The following is a 25510-nucleotide window of genomic DNA, read 5'->3' on the forward strand; positions in this document are numbered from 1 at the left end:
TCCCAGGCTCCTGATGACATCTTAGAGACTCAGAACCTCCCTTGGCATGACTTCGAGCCCCTGTGCCCAAGCCTAAGCCAAGGGCTGGGAGCAGGGCCTCCTTCACCACAGTGCATCCCTGCTGTCCCCACTCTGTTCCTGAGGTGGGGCTCTGCGTGGAGGGGGCAGTGGCTGGGAATATACACCCCAGCGTCCCTGCCACTTTGTGGCCAATGGACTGTCACTGTCCAAGAGAACTCTGACAGGTGCCTTCATCCATTTGTTTCTTCTCTTGGTTTTAGTTTCATGTCCCTGGACCCAAAGTCCTGGACTCTCACTCCAATGCTGCCACTCACCCTCAGACAGAGCCCCTTCCTCATCATGGTTCCAGTGGTCAGAGGTCACCAGCTGTGGCAGCTGCATCCAACCCTCACCCAGGCAACAAAGCTCCCCCACCCCACCCGTCTGTCCCCTTCTGGCCAGCTGCCCACCCCCCCTCCCCACCCTGCTGGGAGCCACAGAGTGGGCTGGGAAACTGGGTGGGGCCGTGGGTGTCTCCAAGGCTTCCTGGAGTGCTCTGGGCTGGTCACCTGTGAGTAACAAGGGCTCTAATTACCTTGAGCCGGTAGGGTGAGCCGGGCTCAGAACTGTCTTTCTTGACCTGGTCTATTGCCTTCTCTGTGGGGGAGCAGGTGGGCAGGGGGACAAGGTGGGTGTGTGACCTAGGATGGCCCTCCATGCTGATGCTGGCTCCAGTGGGGATGGAAGCAAGTCCCTTCAGCAGCCCCAACAAGACTTTCATTCATTCACTCACTCATCCATTCCCATTCATTCCCTTGTCAAATTATCCATGCCCAGCCCTTGGCTCAGCCTGCAGGTGTGACCAGAAGCGAGTGCAAAAGACCCCGCCTCTGTCCTCAAGTTGCTCACAGCTTGGCCTGAGAGGCAGATGCAGCTCCCTCTCCCCCCAACACACAAAACACGTGAAGGCAAAGTTCCCTGAGGACAGCCAGCAGGGAGCCGGGATACCAGACCCTGGCCACAGGGGAGGGGGGTGTTCCATATGCCCCAAAGGGTAAGGAGGAATCAACCAAGCGGGGAGGGTTCCAAGTAGAAAGAACAGCATGTGCAAAGGCCCTGCAGGTGTGGTAGGCAGATGCACGGTCTTCACGGCGTAAGGAACAGGGCAAAGGACGATGTGGCTGATGGCTTGGGCAGTGATGGTGAGGGGCTGAGCCTCAGGATGGGGTGGGTTGGGGCCAGACAGAACGCGGCCTGGTACCTGAGGAGGGGAATCTTGCCTCCCTCCAATGGACAAGCAACAAGAAGCTGATGGCATGTCTCAAGCGAAGGGGGACAGGACAGAGACCACCACGTGGAGATGGACAGGAGAGGGCAGAAATGAGAATGATGGGCTCCACGCACCGTCAGAGAGCAATTGGGACGGAGGGACTCCTGAGGCACCCCGCCCCTGTCACCTTAGCAGGAACTGGGGAACGGGCCTGTGAGTGGCACAGACGGCTCATCCGTGCTCCACACCGACCTCCTCGAGATGCTCCACCTGGCCTCCCTGCACCCTCACCCCGTCAGCCCCAACGGGCCAGCCCACTGACTCAGGTGCTGGGGGGGCGCGGGGGCAGGAAGTCAAGGAGGGCAGGGCTGGCTCCCCCAACAGGTCAGGCCAGTCTTCCTTGCCTCAGGCAGAGCCGTCCACGGGCACAGGGCAGGAAATGGGGTCATGGCACCCAGCCCCAAGGGTTGGCCAACAGCTGGCACGGGCCTGACCCCTGGCCTTGTGAAGAGATCCAAGCCAGGTCTGGGTCTGGAATGCAGAACATAGTTCCGGCCTGGCAGAGGGCCACCAAAGGTGGTAAGAGTTGGCACCTCTCCCGCTGTCACGGTATGGGGCAGGGCTGGCATCTGGGCTGGCCACTGGAAAGGGCTCTGGCCCAGGTCCAGGGGTCTGCCCCAGACCCAAAGTCATAGAAGGTCTACAGCCTAGAGTGGGCCCCTACTTCCAGGCCCAAGTCCCAGAAGATCCAGATACCAGGTCACATGAGGGAGAGGTTGGTGCCTGATAATCTCATCAGCTTTCCTAATATTCCTGCAATTAGCACAGGAAGTACTGCCTGCCAGGAAAAGCTGCTTTAAGAGTTCTCCGGCTCTCCCTGGCAGTGCATCTCTCCCCTTCAGACCCACCAACCTAGACATCCTGGCATCACCACTGGTCCAAAGTAGTCCAGATCTCCTGGATCTGCCCGTGTCACCCAGGCTGGGCAGCCGAGACCCCCTTGGACCAAGCCTAGCCCCACACTCCATTAGAACCAGGTTCTAAGCGGGGCAAGGGGAGGGGTACCTTGATGCCATATGAGGGGAGAATGGAAAAACTGGGGAAGGGGTCCCCTGGAAGCTGCCTGTGAACCTCTGCATGAGTAGTAGCATGGCATGTGTAAGCCCAGGCCCAGCACTGGGGTAAGGGATGCACCCTTTAGGTAGGTGTGTGGGCTCTCTCCATCAGCAACAACTGGACAGGGAGGTGAGAAGCTTGGGGGCCTGTCACAAAGTCCTGTTCCTTAGGGAGGGTTAGGTTGCAGCACCACCCCCCAGGGGCATCTGTGGACCCTCCTGAGGGCTCTAGGGAACACAGGGCCATCTCACCGAAGCCACACAGTACCCACTGCAAACTCAAATGCTTCAGGAATGTGAGCGGGTGGAGTGCTCCTGGTGGAAGACACCTGGGAGTTGTGGGGACAGGGGTGGCCAGTGAGCCTCGGCTTCCATCAGAGGGGGCAGCTACTCCTCGGCCCTGGCCCAGAGTTCCTACTGAAGGGCAAGCTGGGAAGTCCCGTTTTGATGTGAAACCACCGGATTTTTCAATGTTGGCAATGGCTTCAAAGTTTTAAAAAGTCCCAAACCAGCCAAATGAAACACACCAGAGATCCAGCACCGGCCCAGGAGCAGAGGTTCACAAGTCATGCCCCACACCTCCATACCAAGACAAGCATGCAATACAGGCCAGGCTGGAGGGGATGGCGGGTACCCCAAAGCCTTCTGGAAGCTGGCAGCTGAGCTGGTCCCCAAAGGCTCTGAGGCATGATTCTGACCACAAACATGGAGCAAGAGGGCAGAGCATTTTCCTGGAATACTCCAAGGCAGGGAGTTTTTCTGGACTAGTCCAGTCCCTGGCACCCACCCCTCCTGCCTGTCAAGGGCTACCATCAGCTGCACCCAGGCCCCACTCACTGAGCGTGAGGCCCAACCTCCCAGTTCATCCCACCCCGTCCAGCACAATGGTAAAAGTGGGGCCTTGGGCAGACGGTCACTTCCCTTCCTGTGTCTCAGTCCCTTCATCTAAAATGTGGAGAATGTGGTCCAGGGATGCTCACCTCCCTGAAAGCCCTCATGGCTAAAAGCACCCCCGAACTCAGATTTGGCATTAGAGATTGTACTTAAGAGGCTCTCAGAGGGCTCTCTGTGGCCTGCCCAAAAGTTTTTGAAATTGGGATTAGCTACCAACAGTAACACATTGACAGATTTCACCTCAAAAACAAAAAAAACAAAAAACAAACAAAAAACAAGAAAAAAACCAAAAAACAGATTCGCAGTTTCTGTTGAAAAACCTGCAACTCTCACAGACTGGAGCAGGTCATAGGGGTTGAGCCCTTACACCAACCCTCACCCACCCACTCCGGCCTCTCCAGGTCCCCACAAACTCTGGGGTCAGTTCCTCAAGTTTGTATTACCCTTATATCACCTGCCTGTTGTGTCACAGGCATCCGGGTTTGGGACTCTTGGCCTCGATATTCTCTTCTTTTTCACACGAAAAACAGGGGCCCGCCCAGGGTTGTATGGCGAACTAGTGGCAGACCAGACTGGAGCGCGGGACTCCTGATTCCCTCGGTCAGGAGGTGGAGTATTAGGTTGCCCGGCGGAACGACCCCTTCAGCGGAGAGAGGAGGCGGGTCTCTGTCGGCCCCGCCCCGCCCCGCCCCATGGGGAGCGGCCCCGCCCCCGGCCCTTAAAGAGCGACCCGCCTCCTAGCCAGCCGACTCCGCAGCCCAAACCCCGGGCGGGGAGACACCGACGCTGCTGCCTCGGGACCCTGGAACCAAGGACGCTTCCAGGCCGGCCGGCCCACCCCGCCCGGCTCCCGCCGCCGCCGCCGCCCGGTGAGTGTCTGCCGGGCTGGGGCGCTGCGGGCGGAGACGGGGGGGGGCGCTAGGGGGCGGGCTGTGCAACGCGCTGATCACGCGCGCGAACCCCCCCTATCGCGCGCACACACGCCCTCAGGACCGACACCTGGACCCCAGCCCCGCACGATCACCCGGGCGCAGGGCGGGCGGGCCCCGTGCACCCCCTGCCCGCGCCCGAGTCGACCCCTCCTCCTGTAGTCCCGGACAACCCCACGGCCGCGCGCGCACCCGCGCGCGCGCACAAGGCTCACGGGCCAGTAGCCGGCAGGGCTGCGAGCAGACAAAATAAACACCCCCTCCCTCGCTTCCTCCTCCCACGGCTGGGCCCTCCGGCATGACCAGTTTTATGAATCAAACCCCTTTGAGGGGATAGCCAAGCCATAGTCTTGAGTTACTTTTACCTCCTGGAGTGGGACACTCTGGTTCTGGGCCTGGAGCCCTCCGTGCCCCTGTGCAGATCTGGGCAGATCGGCCGCCTGGGTATTGAGGACCCTTGTCACCCAGGGCAGAGCAGGGGGCCAATAGGCATGCAACCCTGAGGAGGAGTCGGGGTGGCTACGAGGTATTTGACACCCCATGGGTCACGAGGGACAGACCTTGGCTGGCTCGGACCCTTCATTTTCCAGATATTAGGGTGTTCTGTCTCTGCCTCTGCCATGGACAGGGCTCTGCTTGGGCTATGAACCCAATGGCCTGGAGCCAGCTTAGTCCTTTGTGTCCCTGGGCTGGCAGCTCTGGGGCCTGAGGGCTGCTGAGGTCCCCTGTGGTCACTGGCAGGCCAGGCAATTGGTGCCAACCATTCTGCCTTGCCCCCATTCGTTAAAGATTACCACACCAGGGTCACTGACTGCCTCTCCTGCTGGGGCCCAGGGGTGGAGTCTGAAAGGTGGGAAGGAGGAAATGGCCCTGAGGGTCCCAGTGTTCCCCCCGCTTGCCTTTTGGCAAAGGCAGGTGAGGTTCTGGAAGAGGCACCAGGACGCAGAGCCCTCTTCTCCAGGCCTAAAGCTTCTGGGGCTGGGTAACTGTACTAAAATTTAAAGGTTCCTTCCCAGTCAGCTGGACTTTGAGTGTTGGGAGCATAGAAGGGTAGCTAGGTGGGTGCCCTCCAAGTGCGGTCCATTTGAACTGACTCAGAGGGTAGCGAAGTCCAGCATGGGCCCAGCTGTTGGCAAGGCCCAAAAGGGATAAAGCAGGCGGGTGGGGGGATGGGAGAGCAGTCCCCTGGGCTGGCTGTCTTCTCCCAGGGGACTCAGCCCCCAGAGCTTCTGTAAACAGAGTGTCAGAGGCAGGAAGAGGGCTCTGGTAATGAGCAGCCCAGCTGGATTCCCTCCAGACCATTATCTGGCCCAGGGAGGGGGGATGAGCACACACGTGCCAGGCTGGGGGCCTGGGCACTGCCTGTCCCCACCTCCCCCAGTTGCAGACTGAAACAGCTACCCTGGGACCTGTGGGTCCAGAGGGTCAGATGGGGTCAGTGGGGGGTTGCTGTCCAGGGCATTTGCTTTCTCCACACTCTGGAAGTGGGGGAGGAGGGATTGAACACAAAAAGCCAGACCCGTGCTCTCCTTAGGAAGCCTCCTCCGGCAGGCATGGAGATGCCCTGGGCAGGAGACGGGTCCACAGTCTCTTGACTCCCATTCCTGACACCCCTACTAATGCCTTGGGGGGGCTGGAACAAGTCCCACGTAAAGATAGTTGAGTCCCCATGGGGTCTTATAAGTGAACCCCATCCCTGAGCTGGGCAGCTCCTGGGAAAAGGAAAATGGGGTCTCAGGTGGGCCCAGGAGGTAGCTCCCACCTCAGCAGGCCAGCCAGCCAGCCCCCTTGGGGACCAGAGAGAAGGCTAGGGTGAGTCTGTCCCACAGAAGCATCCCTGACCATTGGGAGGCCCTGAGCTCTTGGAAAGGGCAACAGTGCCACCTAACCCGGTTAGTGACCCCTCCTATAAGCCCCCCTCAGCTCCCCTTAAGAGTCCCTCCCTGAGCCAGGGAGCCCAAGGCTCTGCACTGCCAAGAAAACCAGCTCCCCTCACTGCTGTGGAATTTGCAAGATTTCTTGGAGAAGGGGGAGGGTGTGTGTGTGTGTGTGTGTGTGTGTGTGTGTGTGTGTGCGCGCGCGCGTGTGTGTGTGTGTCAGAGCACAGCCCAATGGGCGTGTGTCTGGCGTGGGCATGTGTCTGCGCGCGCGTGACTGGAACAGGGCTGTGTTTGGGGGCGGGCAAGGGTGCTGCGGGAGTCTGAGTGCACCACAGGCGGACAGGGGCTCAGCCTTCTTCCTTTTATCGGTTTCCACATTCCAGAGTCAGCCGGATTGCTTTCCCTCAGCTGGCTGGTCCGCCTGGCCGGCCAGGCCCTCAAGCCTCCCCCACTTTTCCTCATTCCAGCCTCTCTGGGTATGAGGAGGCTGAAGCAGGCTTCCTTGAGCCACCTTGGTTTTGGAGGGTAGAGGCAGGCAAGGGGCCAGTTCTCCAGGTTGGGGATGGTCCCCCAACCAGTCTCCTCCAGGGGAATGCAATAAGGCTCTGACATTCCTCCGCGGCTGCCTGAGAGATTTAATTAAAGAGGGAGGAGAGAACTGGCTTGCACTGAGAAGGGGCTGGGGCTGGGGCAGTCACTGGGGCCCCTACTGGCCCTGGGCCTGGACGGGCAGCAGTAAGAATTGAGAGACCCAGGCACAGGGGACCAGGTTGTGGCTCCCCTGAGCCACTCGTGGACCCCAGAAAAGGCCATTTCTGCCACAGGGAAACTGAGTACCCTGGGCACGGCAAATGAGAAGGGCAAGACCCCTCTAGGGCCACTTACTTCTCAGTCCCTGCCTAGGCCCCAGACAACCTGGGCCCAGCTGGCTTGGGCTGGTGACCTCCCTTGGTGACTAAGGTCTTCCTCTGGCAAATTCAGGGTTAATTGCAGGGTTAGGGCCTTCCTTGATGAATGCTTGGCCCTGGGTGGGGACAGGGCAGCAAGGCAGCCCTGCGTCTGACTGGGCCCAGCCCCCGTGGCATCACACCTGCGTGTGCGGATGGTAGCATCTGGACTGGCCTATTTCTAGTTGGGCTGCAGCCACCAAATAGCTTCTGGGGCAGCAGGTGTCCTCTCCCAACAGAGTGGCACCTCTCCTGACTGAAATGACATATCTCGCCGCCCTGAGGGCCCACTTGAGCAGAATGGCTTTAGTCACTGGTCTCCCAGCCCTGGGCTGACAGGTCTGGTAGCTGCCAAGTCATCCATGGTGCCAAAGAAGGCAGCCACTTGGGGCCAGGCAGCTCCTGCCTTGGAGGAGTGGGGGCAGTGGGGAGGAGGGCCCAGCTCCTGCTCTTCTAGCGCTGCCAGCCAGCCACACCTGCCACATTTGTTGGGGATCCACACCCCTCCCCAGACAGGGAGAGAAGACTGACATCCAGACTGTCCCCCTTTGCAACCTTCTGCCCCAATGTCTGTAGGGGCGACTCACCCAAGGAGCCTCTCCTACACAACTCTGCCGGGGCCTTATCCCAGAAGTTCTCATTTAATTGCCCCAAGTTAGGGGTAGGGGTGGTAGTGGTGGTGGCGGAGGGCATCAGGAACTTTCCAAAGCTTCCCAGATGATTCTGATGTGCAGCTGGGGTTGAGAAACCTCTGGGTTATAGGTGGGAAACAGAAACCCAGAAAGGGAAGGAAACTGGATGGGGTCATGAAGTGGTGTCTGGGCCTCATCTGTAGAATGAGCAGAGCTGGCTGGGGAGGTACACAGAGTAAGGCAGAGAGGCGGAGACTAGTAAGGACTCCCAGCTTCATCACAGGGTCTGACTAAGGCCCCCAGCCCCACCTCAGCCCCTTCCCCTGAGGGCCTAGGACAGAGATTCTGACCTCTCAGCTTTGCTGTGCCCCAGGGATGGGGAGATAGGCGGACCCAGCCCAGGCTCTGAGCCTCCTCAGACACGTCAGCGAAACCGGAGCCAGCCGTCCTGGCCGCCGGCATGGTCCCCGCCTGCCTGGGGGGTTGGCAGACTCCTGGGCTGGGCTGCTGCCAGGCCTGGCCAGCAGTACTTAGCCTGGGGGGTGGGGGGGGCGGTGCGGGCGGGAAGCACTGGGAGCCAGAGGCCCAGAGTCTCAGGGTCTCAGGGTCAGACCTGCAGCACCTGACCCCTGTGCCCACTCTGCAGTGTCTGGCACAGGAAGGGGCTGTGCTGGCCTCATCTGTTCATCTGTCCAACCCTATTCCCTCACCAGCCTTGTGGCCTTCCCCAGGAGCAGTGAGATGAGCAGCCTAAGGTCTGATGTGGTCACACAAATGCCTGGGTTCCACCCACTCACCAGTCCCTGCCTGACCCAGTGCCTGTGTGTGAGTGGGTGCCTCCAGGTGTCCCCTACACTCATAAGTGGGTGGGGGCACCAGGATCCCCCTGAGAGCTCCTCCCTCTGCTCCCTTTCCCCACCTCCAGGTCATAGGCTGAAGGGGGGCTGGCCAAAGGTCAGCTCATTCCCCCACCCACTGCCAGAACTAAATACACCCCTCATCAGTCGGCTTTCTCCAATTCCTACTCTCCCACACCCAAGGGTGGAGGAAAGAGGGCAGCCTCTGCATGGAAGCCTCCCCTGGACCCAAGGGACCTCCTGTCTGTGCTGAAAGTGGCACAAAACCCCCCTCACACCATGGCATCCTCACCCTGTATGTGCAGAAGGCAGGGCTCAGGTTTTATGGGTAACACCTTCAGTAACAAATGTTTACTGAGCACTTAGCATGCGCTCCAAGAACAAACTAAACAGCCCTGACAATGAGGCGCTATAACCAGGACCCCTCCCAACTCCCCGCCTTCACAGATGAGAAGGGAAGTAAAGGGCCATGGCCAGGCTCTCATACAGCTAGGCTGGGACTGTGGACAGTGGGACCTTAAGGCCCCATCCCAGCAACTGTCCCCTGGAGGGCAGCAAGGCCAGCAGCAAGAGCCTGGGCCTCTGTTTCCTGCTTCTTCCCATCACACCACGGTGGGGCCAGGTCAAGGCAAGTCTGCAGAGTCCAGGTTTAAGAGAAGAGACCTGGACCCTTTGCCCTCCTCCCACCCCACCCCCCAAAGCCTCAGGGCTGCCTCCAAAAGTCTCCCCCCACCCTCTGCAGAGGGAAAGGTCCTACCTCCCTGCCTTGGGTCAGCAGATCAGATATCAAAGCCCAGGCCCCTGGTCCTTCAGAGCTGCTGGAATTGTAATGGCCAGGAAAGCCGTGACCTCCCATGAGAGACCCCACCCCCAAAGCACACACACACCAGAACGAGCCCAGACAGGCAGAATCACTCCCAGAACTTGTTAAAAGAACTTCCCCATTTAAAAACAAACAGAACAACACACAACTACAACTCTGGGTGCTCAGAACAACTCCAGAGAGTGAGGCAGGGCTGGGGTGAAAACGAGGCCCAGAAGTGAACAGGGACTTGGGAAGCTACTTAGGGGCTGAACTTGGGCCTACACTCAGGTCTCTATCTCCTGTAGCTCTACTGCCCACCCCCTCCATGGTCAGTCTTCACCTTCTGGGTCCCTTCTGGGGACTCTGTGGTCTCCTCTTGGTGCCAGGACAGCCCACAGCGGAGCCCCCAGAGCCGCCAGCACCCACCTTCCCATTTCCCAAAGCCCCCATGCTGACTCCTCACTGGGCAGGTGGAGCAGGGCTCTACATCCTAGCTGCTGCCTGCTGGGGTCTTCCCAGCCCAAGATGCCGATTGCTCTTGTGGCCCAGCCCCTGCTCCCCACCAACTCGGCCAAATTGCCGCTCTATGGCTAGACAGACCTACAGCGAGCGTCTCTGCCTCCCTCCCCCGTGATGACTTTATTGATTAAAGGGCCAACAGACTCTGGAGTGAAGCCCAGAGCCCAGGCTGATGCCTCCTCCATGTAGACTGGGGAACACCCTCCAGCATGCACCCCAGGCCCCCAGGGGCCACGCCCGGCTGCTCTGTGTTTAAGCGCTTCCAGTCGTAGGAGGTGCTGCCTGTAACGCCTGGGCAGACAGCGGAGAAACAGAGGCTCTGAGAGAAAAACGCAGTCTATGGCCTCATGGCTGGGATGCCCCTGGCCCAGGTTGCCTGACTGGAGCATGAGCTCTTAACTACGACCTTATACAAAACCCAGAGGGAGCTGAAGCCACAGGGGTGGCCACGTGTAGGGTCCCCTCCCATCCTGGAGCCTGGCTGCTCCCTTCCTGACCCTGCCGGCCCCATGGGGAGGGCTGATTCAGGGGGAAGCGGCTCACCCCACACGTGGATGTGGGGGGTGGGGGTCGCACACAGCCCACATCTGGAGGCCAGGCCACACCCACGGCCTTCTGAGTCAGTGAGGGTGGAACGGGTCCACTCCGGGGAGGAGGCTGGGTGCGGTGCACGCAGCCCCCTCGGGACGGTGCCGGCAGGGCCAGCAGGGGCACAAAGCCTTCCAGGTTCTGGTCCAAGCGTCATCTGAGGTTCAGCACGAGGCCCTGCCCCAGCACTCACTTGGCAAAGGTGAGCTAGGCATGCTCTGGGACACACGGGAGCAGGCAGGGTCTCCCCTCGGGGTGGGGATGGTAGAGCCAGGACCTTAGACAGCCAGGGAAGGGGCACCAGCTGGAGGTCGAGGAAGGCCTCCCTGGCTGGCCTGTGAAAGGTGGTCATCGGTGTTAACTAGGGGCGCAGAGGCTGATAGCCCCTCTTCTCTGGCACAGGGGACCCTGCAGGCAGGCCGGGCCTGGGCGGGCCCAACCTGGGTAGCAGGCCTTTACCTAGAGCTGGTCTCCCCAGTGACTTGTCTAGTCTGTCCTGGGACCACCTGCCCCCCCTCTTCTGCCTCACATTGCTGGAGCCCATGTTCCTGGGGGAGGAGCCCGACGGAGGGCAGCAGGGCAGAACACAGGCTGGATTGGGGTGGGGGGCACGTTACCTGCCATGGCCTGATGGCTGGCAGGCATGGGGGAAGGGGAGGCTGAGGCCCAGCACAAAAGGCCCTTGTGTGAGCAGAAGGCGCCTGGAGGGGAGGAGTGCTGGCCTCTCAGGGACTCTAGGGGCCCAGAGAGTGGGGACTGCTGCTAGGGTGGCCCCTGGGCTCCTCACAGGAACCTGAGTGAAGGGGGGCCCGTGCTGTGGCCCCATTCTGTCTTGAGCAGTTCCAACTACGAGCTGGGGCCCAGAACAGCAGAGGGAGCACCCCCCCACCCCGCCCCGGGCAGGACTGGGCCCCACATCAGGAGGGGAGGACCATCATGGACTGCAGGCCTAGCTGCACCTGGACGTGGTTAAGGACCTGGGCTCCGGCTCAGATTTCCCGGCAGTGGGGCGGCAAATCACTGCACCTCCTGGAGCCCCCCTCTCTCCTATCATCTGGGAGCAATGAGAATAGTTTCCACCTGCTGTGGCTGCTGGGGGTGCCACGCGAGGGGACCATAAATGCTCAGTGTGCCAACAAGGGGAAGGAGTGTGCCTGCCGCTCCTCATTCTCAGTGCTCTGGCCAGAGCACACCCCAAGAAACAGCAGACAAACCAATCTGCAGAATGTTTCTAGGCCCAGCCCTGCTTCTGGGGCCACCCCGCAACCAGTGTCCCTCCACCTGCCCCGGGTCAGTCTGGGGAGGCCAGGACCCCCACCTTTATTTAGATCTGTCATCACACCTCAGAGATGAGAGATCTGAAGACCAGGGGACACCTGCCAAGGGCTTAGGCCCTCCTCTGCCCCCTCCCGTAGGAGCGTCCCCCACCCTGGCCAAGTCCTGGCGGGCCCTCAGCTCCCATATGGGGCAGGTCTGACTTCATAAGTGGAAAAACACCGATCCCATAGTTTCCGTGTGAAGTCTTCCCGCCGCAGTCTCTCTCACTTGGAGGACACAGAGCGTGGCGGCAGGGGCCAGCGGCACGGGGCAGTCAGCTTCTCTGCTTACGCGCTGGCTGCCCGCCCCTTCTCTCCCAGACGCTGTGGGGAGGGGCTGCCGCTCTAGGACCCACCACGCTCCCTCCTGGCCTGTCCACCTCAGCAGAGGCAAGGGGGGGAGGAGGGGTGGGGCTGGAACTGCAGGGAGGGCACAGAGCCTGATGCTTTCTGACCACGTGTTCTCCCTGAGCCGCAGAGGCAAGAGGGCTGGGGTTAAGGAGAAGGGGATTTTCATGATCACTGAGTGTTTGGGGGCCAGCCTCCCTGTGCACACATCAGCCCACTAAACCCTGGTGACAGCGCAGGAAGTAGCAACTGATAGCCTAACGAAGTCATGTGACTGCTCAAAGTCACTCAGTGAGAGACTGATGGGGCCGGGGCAGGAACGAGGCCAGGGCACTGGGGACCTGACTCATAACTACTGTGCGCTGTCAGATTTGGGGGCAGGGAGTGACGAAGGGGGCTGGGAATTCCCTTCTTGGTCCTTCCTGGCGTGGCTGTCCCCTGGGTCCCTGACTCATGGTCTCCTGTCTCTACCACTTCTCTGCTCCCAGGACCCAGAAGATGTACCCCAGAATCCCTCTGCCCCCAATGCTGCTGCCACTGCTGCTGCTGCTGCTGGCCCCAGGCCCCGGAGTGCAGTGCTGCCCGACAGGCTGCCAGTGCAACCAGCCGCAGACGGTCTTCTGTGCTGCCCGCCAGGGAACCACAGTGCCCCGGGATGTGCCCCCTGACACAGCAAGCCTTTATGTCTTCGAGAACGGCATCACCACACTCGATGCAGGCAGCTTTGCCAGCCTGCCAGGGCTGCAGCTCCTAGACCTGTCACAGAACCAGCTCGCCAGCCTGCCCGGCGGGGTCTTCCAACCACTCGCCAACCTCAGCAACCTGGACCTGACTGCCAACAGGCTGCGCGAGATCACCAACGAGACCTTCCGCGGCCTGCGGCGCCTAGAGCGCCTCTACCTGGGCAAGAACCGCATCCGCCACATCCAGCCCGGAGCCTTTGACACACTAGACAGCCTCCTGGAGCTCAAGCTGCAGGACAACGAGCTGCGGGCCCTGCCCCCGCTGCACCTGCCGCGCCTGCTGCTGCTCGACCTCAGTCACAACAGCCTCCCGGCCCTGGAGCCTGGCACCTTGGACACTGCCAACGTGGAGGCACTGAGGCTGGCCGGCCTGGGACTGCGGCGGCTGGACGAGGGGCTCTTTGGCCGCTTACGCAACCTCCACGACCTGGATGTGTCCGACAACCAGCTGGAGCGAGTCCCGCCGGCCATCCGGGGCCTCCGGGGACTGACACGCCTGCGGCTAGCCGGTAACACCCGCATTGCCCAGCTGCGGCCCGAGAGCCTGGCCGGCCTGGTGGCCCTGCAAGAGCTGGACCTGAGCAACCTGAGCCTGCAGGCGCTCCCACACGAGCTCTCTACCCTCTTCCCCCGCCTGCGGCTCCTGGCGGCCGCCCGCAACCCCTTCAACTGCGTGTGTCCCCTCAGCTGGTTTGGCCCTTGGGTGCGGGAGAGCCGCGTAGCACTGGCCAGCCCGGAGGAGACACGCTGCCACTTCCCACCCAAGAACGCTGGCCGGCTGCTCCTAGACCTTGAATATGCTGACTTTGGCTGCCCAGCCACCACCACCACGGCCACGGCACCCACCACAAAGCCCATGGCTTGGGGGCCAACTCTCTCACCTTCCAGTCCAGCTCCCACCTGGCTCAGCCCCACGCAGCCTGCCACGGAGGCCCCCAGCCTGCCGCCTGCCGCCCCACCCACTCTGGGAGCTCCCCCGAGGCCCCAGGACTGCCCAGCGTCCATCTGCCTCAACGGGGGCACCTGTCACCTGGGGGTGCACGGCCACCTGGAGTGCCTGTGCCCTGAGCTCTTCACGGGCCTCTACTGCGAGAGCCGGGTGAGGCAGGGGCCCCAGCCCAGCCCCGCCCCGGCCACGCCGGAGCCGCCGCAGCCCCTGCCCCTTGGCATCGAGCCAGCGAGCCCCACCTCCCTGCGCGTGGGGCTGCAGCGCTACCTGCAGGGCAGCACCGCGCAGCTCAGGAGCCTCCGCCTCACTTACCGTAACCTGTCAGGCCCCGACAAGCGGCCGGTGACGCTGCGGCTGCCCGCTTCGCTTGCTGAGTACACAGTCACCCAGCTGCGGCCCAACGCCACCTACTCCATCTGCGTCAGGCTTCTGGGGGCCGGGCGGGTGCCCGAGGGCGAAGAGGCCTGTGGGGAGGCCCGCACACCCCCAGCCGTCCGCTCCAACCATGCCCCTGTCACCCAGGCCCGGGAGGGCAACCTGCCGCTCCTCATCGCTCCCGCCCTGGCTGCAGTGCTCCTGGCCGCACTGGCTGCCGTGGGGGCAGCCTACTGTGTGCGGCGGGGACGGACGGCAGCGGATGCCACTCACGGCAAAGGACAAGTGGGGCCAGGGACTGGGCCCCTGGAGCTGGAGGGGGTGAAGGCCCCCTTGGAGCCAGGCCCCAAGGCGACTGAGGGCGGTGGGGAAGCTCCACCCAGTGGGCCGGAGTGTGAGGTGCCTCTCATGGGCTACCCGGGGGCCAGCCCCCAGGGGCCCCTCCCCACTAAGCCCTACATCTAAGCCCGGAAGCGACAGGCTGCCAGGCCAGGCTCTCAGCCCTGCTGGACCCGCCAGCACCCTCCTGCTGCCAGACCAAGGAAGTTCTCGGATCCCTACAAAGAGGACACATCAAGGTGAGGGCTGTGTGACCACAGCAAGATCCTGCCCCTCAGTCTCCTCATCTGTGAGATCCTGGGACGCAGGTGACCACCTCTAAGGTGGCGCTATGCCTGAGTGCCTACGAGGACGGCATCTGCCCGGTTCTCTGCAACGTGCACCTTCCCTGGGGAAGGGTGGGGCGGGCCCTGCCGTGTGCTGGTAACACAGGCCCAGGGCTGCCAGGCCCCCCTCCCAGGAGATCCTGGGGGCCAGTGAAGGAAGCCCCCAGAAAGACAGCAGAGGGAGAGAAAGGCTGGGGATGGGGCATGTGGCCCAGCCTCGGCCCCAAGGAGCAAAGGAACAAAAGAAACTGGAAAGACAGACGCTTAGGAACATGTTTTGCTTTGGTTTTTAAAAATATATTTATAAGAGATTCTTTCCCACTTATTCTGGGAAAATGTTTTTCAAACTCAGAGACAAGGACTTTGGTTTTTGTAAGACAAACAATGATATGAAGGCCTTTTGTAAGAAAAATAAAAGATGAAATGAGTGTGTTTCTCTGGCATGGCCCAGGGTACCTGGGTGGGTGTGGAGGTAAGCGGGAGGCCAGAACCCCCAGGGTGGGAGGGCTGCCGCTGAGGACTGTGCCAGGGTGGCCTGCCCTCCCGGGATCCTGCCCTGGGCTGTGTCTGCCCAGCCTCAGCTGGGGTGCCTGATTCAGTCTCTTGTTGAGACTGGGATGCAGGCCGGAGCCAGACGGGAGCTGGGCAGCTCCTAACCTTGAAGGAGAGGAACATGAGGGCAGCCTTACCTTGCCCAGGCCCAGTGGTCAGCCAGCAGGAACTGTACTGCCCCTGTGAAGCTGGGGAGGGCTCGTAGCAGATAAAGACCGAAAGACCGAGAGGGTCTGCAAGGGCTCCTCCTCAGGGAAGGGCCTGACAGGCAGTTCACCGCCTACCTTCCTCTGTGGAGGGAGTGCGCCTACTGCAGCAGGAGCCTGTGTCCGGGGCCCGGCACGACACACAGCCCAGCCCTGCCTGCAGTCCTGATGCCCTTCCACATGGGCTCGGGCTGGGAAAGCTTGCTCCCGGCCTCCTGTTCCAGCTGCAGAAAGGCACCTTGGAGGGGCAGCATGGATCCTGAAAGGCAGGAATCCTCTGGTGAGTGTGAAGGGACCCAGCCAGGGCTGTTTGGGGCAGGTGGCCCAGGGACAGGACAAAAGGTCTGAGCCTGGCTTGTGAAGGCCTGGTAGCCCTGTGATGCCCCTTTACTCTCTGCATTTGGGATGTGCCCAGGCTTTCCAGAAACCCCGGAAGTGGGAGTGTTTTCCAGGAAAGCCGCAGGCTGTGTGGGGGCAGGGCCAAGGATGTAGAGTGCAGTTCTGGCCCAGACTGGGTGCTGGAAGCTTGGGAACAGGGACGGATACACAGCACCTTCTCCCATGACCGTCGGACAGGAGGCAAAGTGGGCCCTGAGGCCTCAGAGAGGTGCTGTGACTGCTGAGCAAGCCTCCCCGAAGCCCCGAGCCTGTGTCTCCTCTGTGGGTCATGGCTCCTGAGCCTCACCAGCCTCACCCTGGCTGGAAGGAGGCAGCCCAGTCAGGTCTGGGGAGCAGGCCCTGTGGCTCAGGGCGTTGATGTCAGCGCCGAGTCAGGCCCAGCCACGCGAGGCTCTGGATTCAATTAGTGGCTGCTGAGGGTTCTGGCATGGGAAGGGAGGAGGTGGGCGGTGGGTCGTGTCGGGCAGCAGAGGATGGTGGCAGTGAGCCTGGGTGGGGCCCCTTCTTCCTGAGGCAGCGGCGGCAGCCCAGGTGGATTTCCTGTGAGCCTGGGTCCCATTAGGGGAGCAGTATGGCGAGGCCTGCCCTCCCCCTCGGCAGCCCTGTCAAAGGGGCCATTGTGGGCCCACGGGCCGCTGCTGAACACAGCGTGGCTGCTGAATAAATGTTTTCATTGCAAAGCCAAACCTGGCCTAGTGGGATGGCAGGGAGTGAGGGGGGAAGGTGGGACCTAAAGAAAGGGGCTAAACGCTTACTCCAGCCCTCCCAGAAAAGGGATTTGGGGTATCCCAGCAGATCAGGAGCTAGGGGATGAAGGGGTGGGGCGGGGGCAGGGGCAGAGTGGGAGACCAAGCCAAGATACAACCCTTACCCAGGACAATGCCCACGGCTCTGGGGCAGGGTCCAGGGATAGATGTAGGGAAACGCCAATTCTGACTGCTGGGTTTTTGCTGCCACAGGCCCTGTGCCATACGGGCTACACACGCTCCCACTAATGCCCAGCAAATCCTCTCCAGAAGAGAACCACAGCCTGGGAGAGGTGAGCTGGCAGCTTGCTCACCGCAGGCGGGGATAGGATCCCAACACGGGCTCCCTGGCCCAGGATGGGGTGGCCAGCCACGTGGGCGTCCAGGAGAGGGGCAGGGCCACTGTGAACAGCAGAAGCTCCGCAGTGGGAAGCAGCAGAAACTGAACCCCAGCCTCCACCCTGCACAGCCTGGCTGCTGGGGTGTTCTCAACAGAGGATCGACTTCTCTGGCCTCCGCTGCCTCTGAAGTAACCGGAGGAGAGACATCCCCACCTGCCTGTGGCTGACGATGGGTACAGCTGACCACTCCACCATCCAGAAGCACTGGACTGAGGCAGGCGGCATTTTTACATCTCCCAGTCTACAATGTGAGCTGCTCCTTCAGTGCCAGGCCCTGCTGCCTACCTTCCCACCTTCACCCTGCACTGAACACAACCCCTGGCACATCTGAGGGACCTGCTGCTTGAGCTTGGCTTCACACATAGGCCCCTGATGTCCTGCTCTTCCCCTCCTCTTGATAAGGTATGCTCCACATGTGATGGTGGGGGCTGTGACAGGGGCCCCTGGGAGGCGGGGGGGCCCTGGGCTCTTCCTAGGAGATGACCGGGAGAGGTGAGTGCCTGAGCCCTGGCCCCCTCTAGCTCCTGTAAGAACACACACTGCTTTGCTCAGATTGAGATGGAAAAGCTGTAAAAGAAACTGAGAGTGGGAGAGAGAAGGGCGGGTATACTGGAAATCCACGGCTATCCCCACATTTGACAGCCTGGACATCTTCAGTCCCAGTCACTCAGCAGGCCTAACCCTCCAGGGAGCCTGAGGGGGCAGGGCATGTGCCACCACTACCCTGGTCCACCAGCTTCACGGAGGGCCGGAGAGTCCCCACTCTTCTGCCAAGGGTGTGGCCTGGCAGGGCAGGGGCCAGGAGTGGGGGGAAGGAGGGGGCGGGACACTGGCCTGGCCACCCATCTGGGAGTGATTTGAGAAATTCCAGGCCTTGCTGGCCCTGCGAAGCTATTCTTAACCGCTGTAATTACAGGGTCAGCCTTGGCCAGTGGCACCGTGGGGTCTGGGCATCGTTAACTCCTCCAGGGGCAATGCTGGGGAGGGGTGGGGGCTGCTCTGCGGGGGAGGGGGACCCATCAGGAGCCAGGGGTGGAGCCTAGAAGGCAGGAAGTGGTGGGTGGAGGAGGACTTGATGGCTAGTGCTGGGTCCCTTTTCCTGGCTGGTCCAGCTCCCTCCTGCTGGGGAGCCCTGTAGGGAAGGAGATATCTGGCCCGGGGAGGCATGGAGGCTAAGATACCAATGCAGCCTCAGGGCCTGGGTGCTCTTATTCTTCCAGCGCAGGGGGGCAGTCACCAGGACCCCAGGGCCCAGAGTAGGAAGAGGCCTTGCACTGTGAGGTTCTAAGGCACTGGATCTCACTCAGCCTTGCCTTCCCCATCTGCAAAATGGGCCTCACCAGCTCCCCAGCCTCTTCCTGGGTTTTAAGAGGGGGGTGGGAGTGGAGGGTCACTGCCGCTGTTACCCCTTCCCTGGGAGCTCTCAGGTGGGGGGTGACTTGGCAAGAGTTCTTATGGCATCAGACTTCCCCGCTCCCAAACACGTCCATGCCACACCTGGAGCTTGGACAGGTCACCACCCCCTTCTGTGACTCAGTCTCCCCAGTCATGAGTGGAAGAGGAAGGGGCTGGATAGATAGCCAAGGGACCAAGACCTTCTCCTGGCTCTGACCTTCACAGATCTCTGCCTGGGGAGCAGCAAGCCCCTCCAAGAGTCATGGGAGAGCAGGGCTGAGACTTCTGAAAGGGAACCGGGCCCCTGCCTCCTCCTACCCCAGCCAGACTGGTCCCCCACTCTCCTACGCCTTGTTTCCTCACTGTGACAGGCAATCATCTCTGAGAGCCTCCTGTGCCTAAGCCACAGTGAGCCTAGGCCCCCGTGCATGGAACTGGCTTGGCCTGGACCCACGGCACCCCACAAACCTCCTGCACACACTGCCATAAGGATGGAAAGATGAGGCGCACTTGCAGTCCCAAGCCACCCAGGCGCACCCACCCCCTCACTCACCCCCCAAAACCACCAGAGACAGGCATGTGGCCCGGGCTAAGGAGCTTCCATAAAGCCTGCAAGCCTACCAGCCCGACTGTCCCCCCCACCTCCCCACCACGTCCACCCTATCAAAGCTTTGGTCTCTTCGACCCTCGGCATCACCAAAACAGCCACAGCAAAATCAAGGGCATGTCCATGTCTCCCACCCATGTGTCTGCCGGGTCACAGTCCTTCCCCCAAATGCCAAAACACGCCGACGTGAGCCCTCAGGCTGAGGCCTGCACGGCCAAGGGCCCACTCTGCGGCTAGGGTCCACGTGAGATGAGGTCAACAGGCGACCCCACAGCCCAGCTCAGGCACCGTGACCGCTTTGGTGCTCAGCCCCTCACTGACAAGACCTGAACCAGGTGAGGCCTGTTCCAGCTGGACTGGGCCCCTCCACTCCGCAGGAGGCCTTGCCAGGGCACATTTGGAGCCCTCCCCAATGGTGTCCATTACAGACCTGGACTTAGGACACCATCTAGCCCTTGACCCTCCCCACCGATCCATCCCAACATGCCAGCTGCTCCTACCCGGGTGAGGTGTCCAGGGTGATGGAGGTGAGGGCGCTGGAGAAGTGCCGAGTGTCCCAGAGCTTCACTTCACGCTCACGCATCTGCAGGGAGGGAGCCAAGAGGGGCTCAGAGGGGCCCATCCCCGGGAACCCAATGCCTGAGGAAACAGCCTTGACACAGGGGCACCTGCCCCAGAGCAGAGCTCGGAGGGTGGCGGTGGGGGGTGAGTCATGGCAGGGAGGGAGGGTTTGGGTTTGCATGTCCGGCCCCTTTAAGAACCCTTAGGTGACAAGGGACAAGGGGCGGTTCCCTCCATGGACTCTGGTCCCTTGGGGGGGGCTGCCACAGTTCCCAGGGTCAGGCTTAGCTATTGCAAATGGAATCTGCCAGTTTTCAGCAGCTGGAGGTCCCCTGGGGCTCTGAGACCCAGCTGCACACAGGGCCGTATATGGACAAGCCTAGAGCTGGCTAGCCGTCCCCCACCTCCCCCTGGGCTTCACTCCTACCCTCTTGGTGTGGGTACCCCGCCCATCTGGGAGGAGCCCTACCTGGTTGAATCCACTGGACACAAGGTGCTCCTGGGTGCCCGTCCACACCAGCCAGCCATCCTTGCTGTTCTTGTGGGCCTCTGTGCTCTGGAGGACACAAAAGATGGTGCTGAGCCACCAGGTCCTCCTGCAGGGGGGACACCTGCCGGAGAGCCCTACAGAGGGCAGGAAGGGCCAGGATGGTGCCCCCCAGAGGCTAGCTGGGGACAGAGAAGACTGTATCACTACAGGATGGACCCCAGCCTCACCTTGGCTGAGGAAAGCTCTGCACCCAGAGGGCCACCCGGTCACCAAGCTTGTGCTCCGTCTCCCTCCTCCAAAGGGGACTGTTGGGCTATCCTGCCACAGTGACGGTGCCAGGCCAGCGGCCCATCCTTGTCCTTGCAGGTTCCTAGACTGGGAGGCACTCAGTTGCCGTCACCAACCCCAGCCTCTGGGGACCCCTGCGCTCTCTCAGAACCTCATTTTTCTCACTTGTGAATGGGGCGTGTTGCCTGGGCTGCCTACTTCCCAGGGCTGTCTGAGCACCAAATGACACTACATGCAAGAGCCGGCCTACTACAGATCAAGGGATAGCAAGCATCCCAGCTGCCTCCTGAGTGCCAGGGGCTGGGGAGAGGGCCTGATGCCAGGCTCTAGGGAATAGTCCCTGGAGAGCGGAGAACGCACAGAAGTGCTCCTCCTCGCCCTCCCGCGGTGCTGGAGCTGCCAGCAGGAAGACTTCCTGGGCCCAGGGAGGAGAGGCAAGTTCACACCCCAGGCGGCCCTGTCCCCTGGGCCCAGGCAGGGAGGAGCAGAAGGGGCCAGAGGAAATGCAAACAGCTCCCTCCCAGTCACCTCGGCCCCTGGAGCCTGAGACCAAAGACCCTGTTACCAAAAATAGCTCACCCCAAACTGTGGCCAGCTTCCTCCAAGCTTCCCACGATCTCCTTGGGAATGAATGAGAGAAGGGAGGTGGCCTGGGAGGAGCTGGCCCAGCGCCCCCTCCCCAGCCTGCGGAGGCGGACCCCAGCGTGGGAGACCCTGGAACGCCCGTGTTGTTTAAGGGGCTTTTCTCACTGCTCCCTTCCCACCCAGAAGCCAGCACAGGAAGTCGGGGCTGGAGCCTGAGAACCAGGGCCCCACACCCCTCTCCACACGAGGGGGCTGTGGGGCCAGGGCAAGATCAGCCTTGCCCTCACACCCCAGAGTCAGTGAGAAGTGTCACATGGGCCCTCCCTCTCATTAGTGTGCAAATATCCCGTGTAAGCAGCAAAACAGATGGCCAGCAAAGCATCATGCATCATTCATTCATTCGACAGACATTCGAGGCTTCCCCAGGCCAAGTACCATGCAAGGAGCTGGCTGGTTCTCAGGTGGATGGTCACATGGGGGAGACCAGGCTGCTCATTCATTTGTTCTTTCATAATACGAGTGGAGTGTTCAAACTGCATACTCCACTGGGTGCTGGGGACATGGTCAAAACAGAAAGGGTCCCCAAACTCACAGAATATACAAGTCGGGAATAGAGGCGAACCAAACAGAAATACCTATGTCACTACACGTTGTTGTAAGTGCCAGGAAGGAGCAAAGGGAAGGCTGTGGGCACAAGCTTTGGAGTCACTACCTGGGTGAAAACCTGCCCGGCCACACTAAGCATGTCTTCCCAGCATGAATTACCCAACGTCTCCGTGCCTGTTTCCTCAACTGTAGAAAGAGTACTGAGCACTGTATTGGCTCCTCCTTTGGAGGGCTGTTGTGGGAAGTGTCAACACTGGCGAACACTCAGGGCTGTGTCTGATACACATCCAATAGGCATGTTTTTTAAAAACATGGTAACAGATGGGGCACCTGGGTGGCTCAGTTGGTTGAGCGTCCGACTCTTGATCTTGGCTCAGGTCGTGATCTCATAGTTCATGGGTTTGAGCCCTGCGTCAGGCTCCGCACCACCAGTGCGGAGCCTGCTTGGGATTCTTTCTCTCCCTCTCTCTCTGCCCCTCCCCTGCTCGCACACATACTCTCGCACTCTCTCAAAATAAATAAACTTAAAAAAAAAAAAAGATTTTAAAGTAACATAGGAGATAAGATGGGAAGGATCAGAAGGTGTGAACCAGGCAGGGGAACTGGCACCTGTGAAGAGTCTGGGCCAGGGAGACAGAGGCCAGTGAAGATGCAGGGGGTACGGGGCGAGGGAGAGAGGGGCGCCCTTGAGCCTGCAGGGCGTGCGCGTCAGAGGCACAGGCTGGGGATGGAACATACCTTGGCCTGTCTCCCACCTTCCTATTTCACAACATGGAGAAACCAGAGGCTCAGGGAGAAGCAGCCACCTGCATCCAGTCACCCAGCAAGACAGCTGTCAGCTACCTGAGCCTCCTGCCCCCCGTGGGCCAGGTTACTGTTCTAGGTCTGCATGAGAGGGACCTGCGGTGAGAAGAGTTGAGCAGCTGGAAGGCAGAGTGGGGGACCAGAAGGGACTCAGGATGTCCACAGGGTGGTGACGGTCTCTGAGCAGGGCACTGGTCTCTGAGGACACTGAAGGCACCAAGGAAGCTGAGACCAGGTAAGAGCTTAGACGGAGCCCAGTGTGCCCACTGTGGGCACACCTGGCTCTGTGTGCCCAGGGGCCACAGGAAGCCCCATGGGCGGGAGAAGGGTGGCCATCCACCCCTCCACCCCTATCTCCAGATTACTACAGTAATTTTCATTTTCAGAAATGGCAAGTTCTTCTTCCCTGACCTCAGCGGGACTAGGGAGGAGGAGCCCTCTCTCAGATCCCCAGACTGTCATTCTCCGGGGCAGGGGGGAGCCTGTAGCTGGACCCTAGGCAGCCTGCGAGCCCTGCAGCCCCAGCACTGTCCCAGGAGGCTCTGAGGGGAACCGCAGGAGGTAATTCCCAGCCTGCAAGCCACAGGGGATGAGGCAGCAGGGCATCCTGCTTAGGGAGAAGCCCCACAGTCCCCTTGTGTTTCCCTCACACCTGGCCCCAAGGAGAGAACAGGAGGGGCTGACTGGCCAGCACAGGGGCACCAGGAGCAGGCACATAGCAGCATTCCAGCCGCCATACGGCCAAATCCCACCTCTCTGTCACCATGGCAACACTTCCTGTGTGGGGCAGGGCAGTTGGAGGAGCAGCCCTGGGCTCCTGGGGTCCTTCCTCAGGGCCAGGGGACCTTCTCTGGTGTAAGACCCCCACCACCCACCTATTCTCCTTCCCGGCCAGGTTCAGTCCTGGGTTCCAGATGCTGGCCCCGGGACCTGCCTGATGCAGACAAAAGGCACAGGGCCACCAGGCCACGCCAGAGGTCAGAGGGCTCACTCCAGGCCAGTCCTAACCCTGGTGAGGGTGCTGAAGCCTCACAACTCCCTGGACACTCGCTTTGCTGCAAGCTACTTCCCTGGCATGCCCATGGCTTCAGGGCCTGCCCTCCCACCCCTCCACACCCCCCCCACCCCCCCCACCGGGCTCTGGCACTGTGAACAGGCTTTGGTGTCGGACGGAGCCTGCCTGGGCCACCCAGCTGTGACCCCGGGACAGAAATGACCAATGGGCCAACTTTACAGGGCAATCATGAGGGTGAAAAAAGACTGTGTGTGCCAAGGGCCCGGAGTATGATAAATGGTCATAAATGGAATCTAGAAATGAAGTAGGGGATGTGAACAGGAGACGGCTGCCCAAGCATCCCCTGACTCAAACTCAGGTCACACAGGGCCCAAAGAGGCAGCAGGAGGTGGACCCCCCAGGGCTCCCCACCAGCCTCCATGCTACGGTGACAGCCAGCGGGGCAGGGAGGGCAGCGCATCCTCCCGTGACTCCCCCAACAAAGCCCCCCTTCTAGTGGGGAAGGAGGATCTCCAAAGAAGGAGCTCCCCAAAGGCCTCTCCCCTGAGCCGGCCCCTCAGCTCACACCGACCCTGGCCGCCAGCAGCGGTTTTCCTAATAGAAGCCAGGTGTGGGCCAGATGCCCTGGGCGGAAGTGGGGGGCAGGGCCATGAGGAGGGCAGCGTTCCAGGCCCTACTGCCCCCGCACCAGCGCACCAGCGGCAGAGCGCAGGCACCAGCCCAGCAGCTGCGAGGGGGCAGGAGCCACCCACGCTCTTCCCAGGTCTCCCTGGCCCAGAAGCCCCATTCAGGGGGGCTTCCTCCAGAACGAGATCCTCTCCCCCCCTCTTCTAGGAACTTGGAGCCCTTTGGACGGCAGCCACTCTGTCTCCACCTCGGCACCATCGTGGTCCCCCACCCCCCTTTGCTGGCGGAGGAGGCAGGGAAGGAAGAAAATGTTCAGGCTGGGGGAGCTGGCCCTTCAATGCCCAGTCAGGGCAGGAACGGGGGTACTACGCACAGTGCCTTGGGACCCCCCTTTCTGAGCACGGAAAGCTCCAGCGAAGCCCCCTGATCATACCTGCACTGCTCTGAGACTCTGCTGCCCTGCCAGCCACGGGGCCACAAACCATAAGCCAACTTCCCTGGGAAGCAGGGCCGCTGGGGAGTGGAGTGGGGAGTGGGCTAAAACCACTCCTGCCTGGCTTGGCTCACCTGTCAGGACGGGACCTCCGTCCGGTCTTCAGCCAGTCAGAAGTGGAACAGACTGGGCCGTCTGGGGCCAAAAGCTGCTACGGCCTACCTGAAGGGGATTCCGTGTGTGCGCGTGCACACACACGTGCTACGGGTGCAGGGTGGGGGTGGGGGAGGAAAGCCCTGCCATCCCTGGCTACTGCTGGTCAGGTGTAGGCTGACAAAGTGCCCTCTACCCCACGTAGGGAACAAGTCCTAGGGATGGGGAAAGGGTATCTGTGATGGGCCTGGGGCTTTGCTGCGGAGCTCTTCCCCTGAGCTGTCAGCAGGGCCCTGATCTTTACCTTCCTCAGGAAAGAAGCCTCTTCAACTTCTAAAAAATACTTTTTCTTTTTTAATATTTATTTATTTGGGGGAGAGTGCAAGGCAGGGGAGGGCCAGAGAGAGGGGGACAGAGGATCCGAAGCGGGCTCTGAGCTGGCAGGCTGACAGCAGTGAGCCTGATGTGGGGCTCTAACCCACGAACCGTGAAATCATGACCTGAGCCAAGGTCAGACGCTCAACTGACTGAGCCACCCAGGAGCCCCTAGAAAAAAATTTTTTTAATGTAAATCTGAGTAGGGCACCTGGGTGCACTCAGTCAGTTGAGCGTCTGACTTTGGCTCAGGTCATGATCTCACAGTTCGTAGGCTCGAACCCCACATGGGGCTCTCTGCTGTCAGCGTGGAGCCTGCTTCAGATCCTCCGTCTCCCCCCCTCTGTCCCTCCCCTGTGTGTGCGCATGCTCTGTCTCAAAAATAAGTAAATATTTTTTTAAAATGCAAATCTACTCACCTCACTTTCTGCTTAA

General features: G+C 60.9%; 2 protein-coding genes and 1 long non-coding RNA gene across 3 annotated transcripts in view; 2 read left to right on the forward strand and 1 right to left on the reverse strand.

Moving 5' to 3' along the window:
- CORO7 (coronin 7) overlaps positions 1 to 25510 on the reverse strand; it is a 56567-nt gene that overhangs the window by 8632 nt on the left and 22425 nt on the right. The window contains exons 8-9 of the mRNA XM_019468437.2: positions 20169 to 20255; positions 19639 to 19721 (exon numbers count right to left, since the gene is read on the reverse strand). Of these exons, the coding sequence (XP_019323982.2) occupies positions 19639 to 19721; positions 20169 to 20255 (170 nt within the window). The remainder of the gene's footprint in view (positions 1 to 19638; positions 19722 to 20168; positions 20256 to 25510) is intronic.
- VASN (vasorin) lies at positions 4009 to 15260 on the forward strand. Its single transcript, XM_019468438.2, has 2 exons — positions 4009 to 4148; positions 12589 to 15260. The coding sequence occupies exon 2, from the start codon at positions 12599 to 12601 to the stop codon at positions 14630 to 14632; it is 2034 nt and encodes a 677-aa protein (XP_019323983.1). The 5' UTR covers positions 4009 to 4148; positions 12589 to 12598; the 3' UTR covers positions 14633 to 15260.
- On the forward strand, positions 16953 to 25485 carry LOC128774742 (uncharacterized). The gene is made up of 2 exons (XR_008419186.1): positions 16953 to 17538; positions 22539 to 25485. It is a non-coding gene; the product is annotated as an uncharacterized LOC128774742 (long non-coding RNA).

The sequence above is a fragment of the Panthera pardus genome, unplaced genomic scaffold, assembly GCF_024362965.1.
Source record: "Panthera pardus isolate Hobbes unplaced genomic scaffold, ASM2436296v1 HiC_scaffold_4, whole genome shotgun sequence".
NCBI lineage: Eukaryota > Metazoa > Chordata > Mammalia > Carnivora > Felidae > Panthera > Panthera pardus.

Coding starts and splice junctions, on each gene's coding strand:
- VASN (XM_019468438.2), top strand. CDS start 12,599: ATGTACCCCAGAATCCCTCTGCCCCCAATGCTGCTGCCACTGCTGCTG.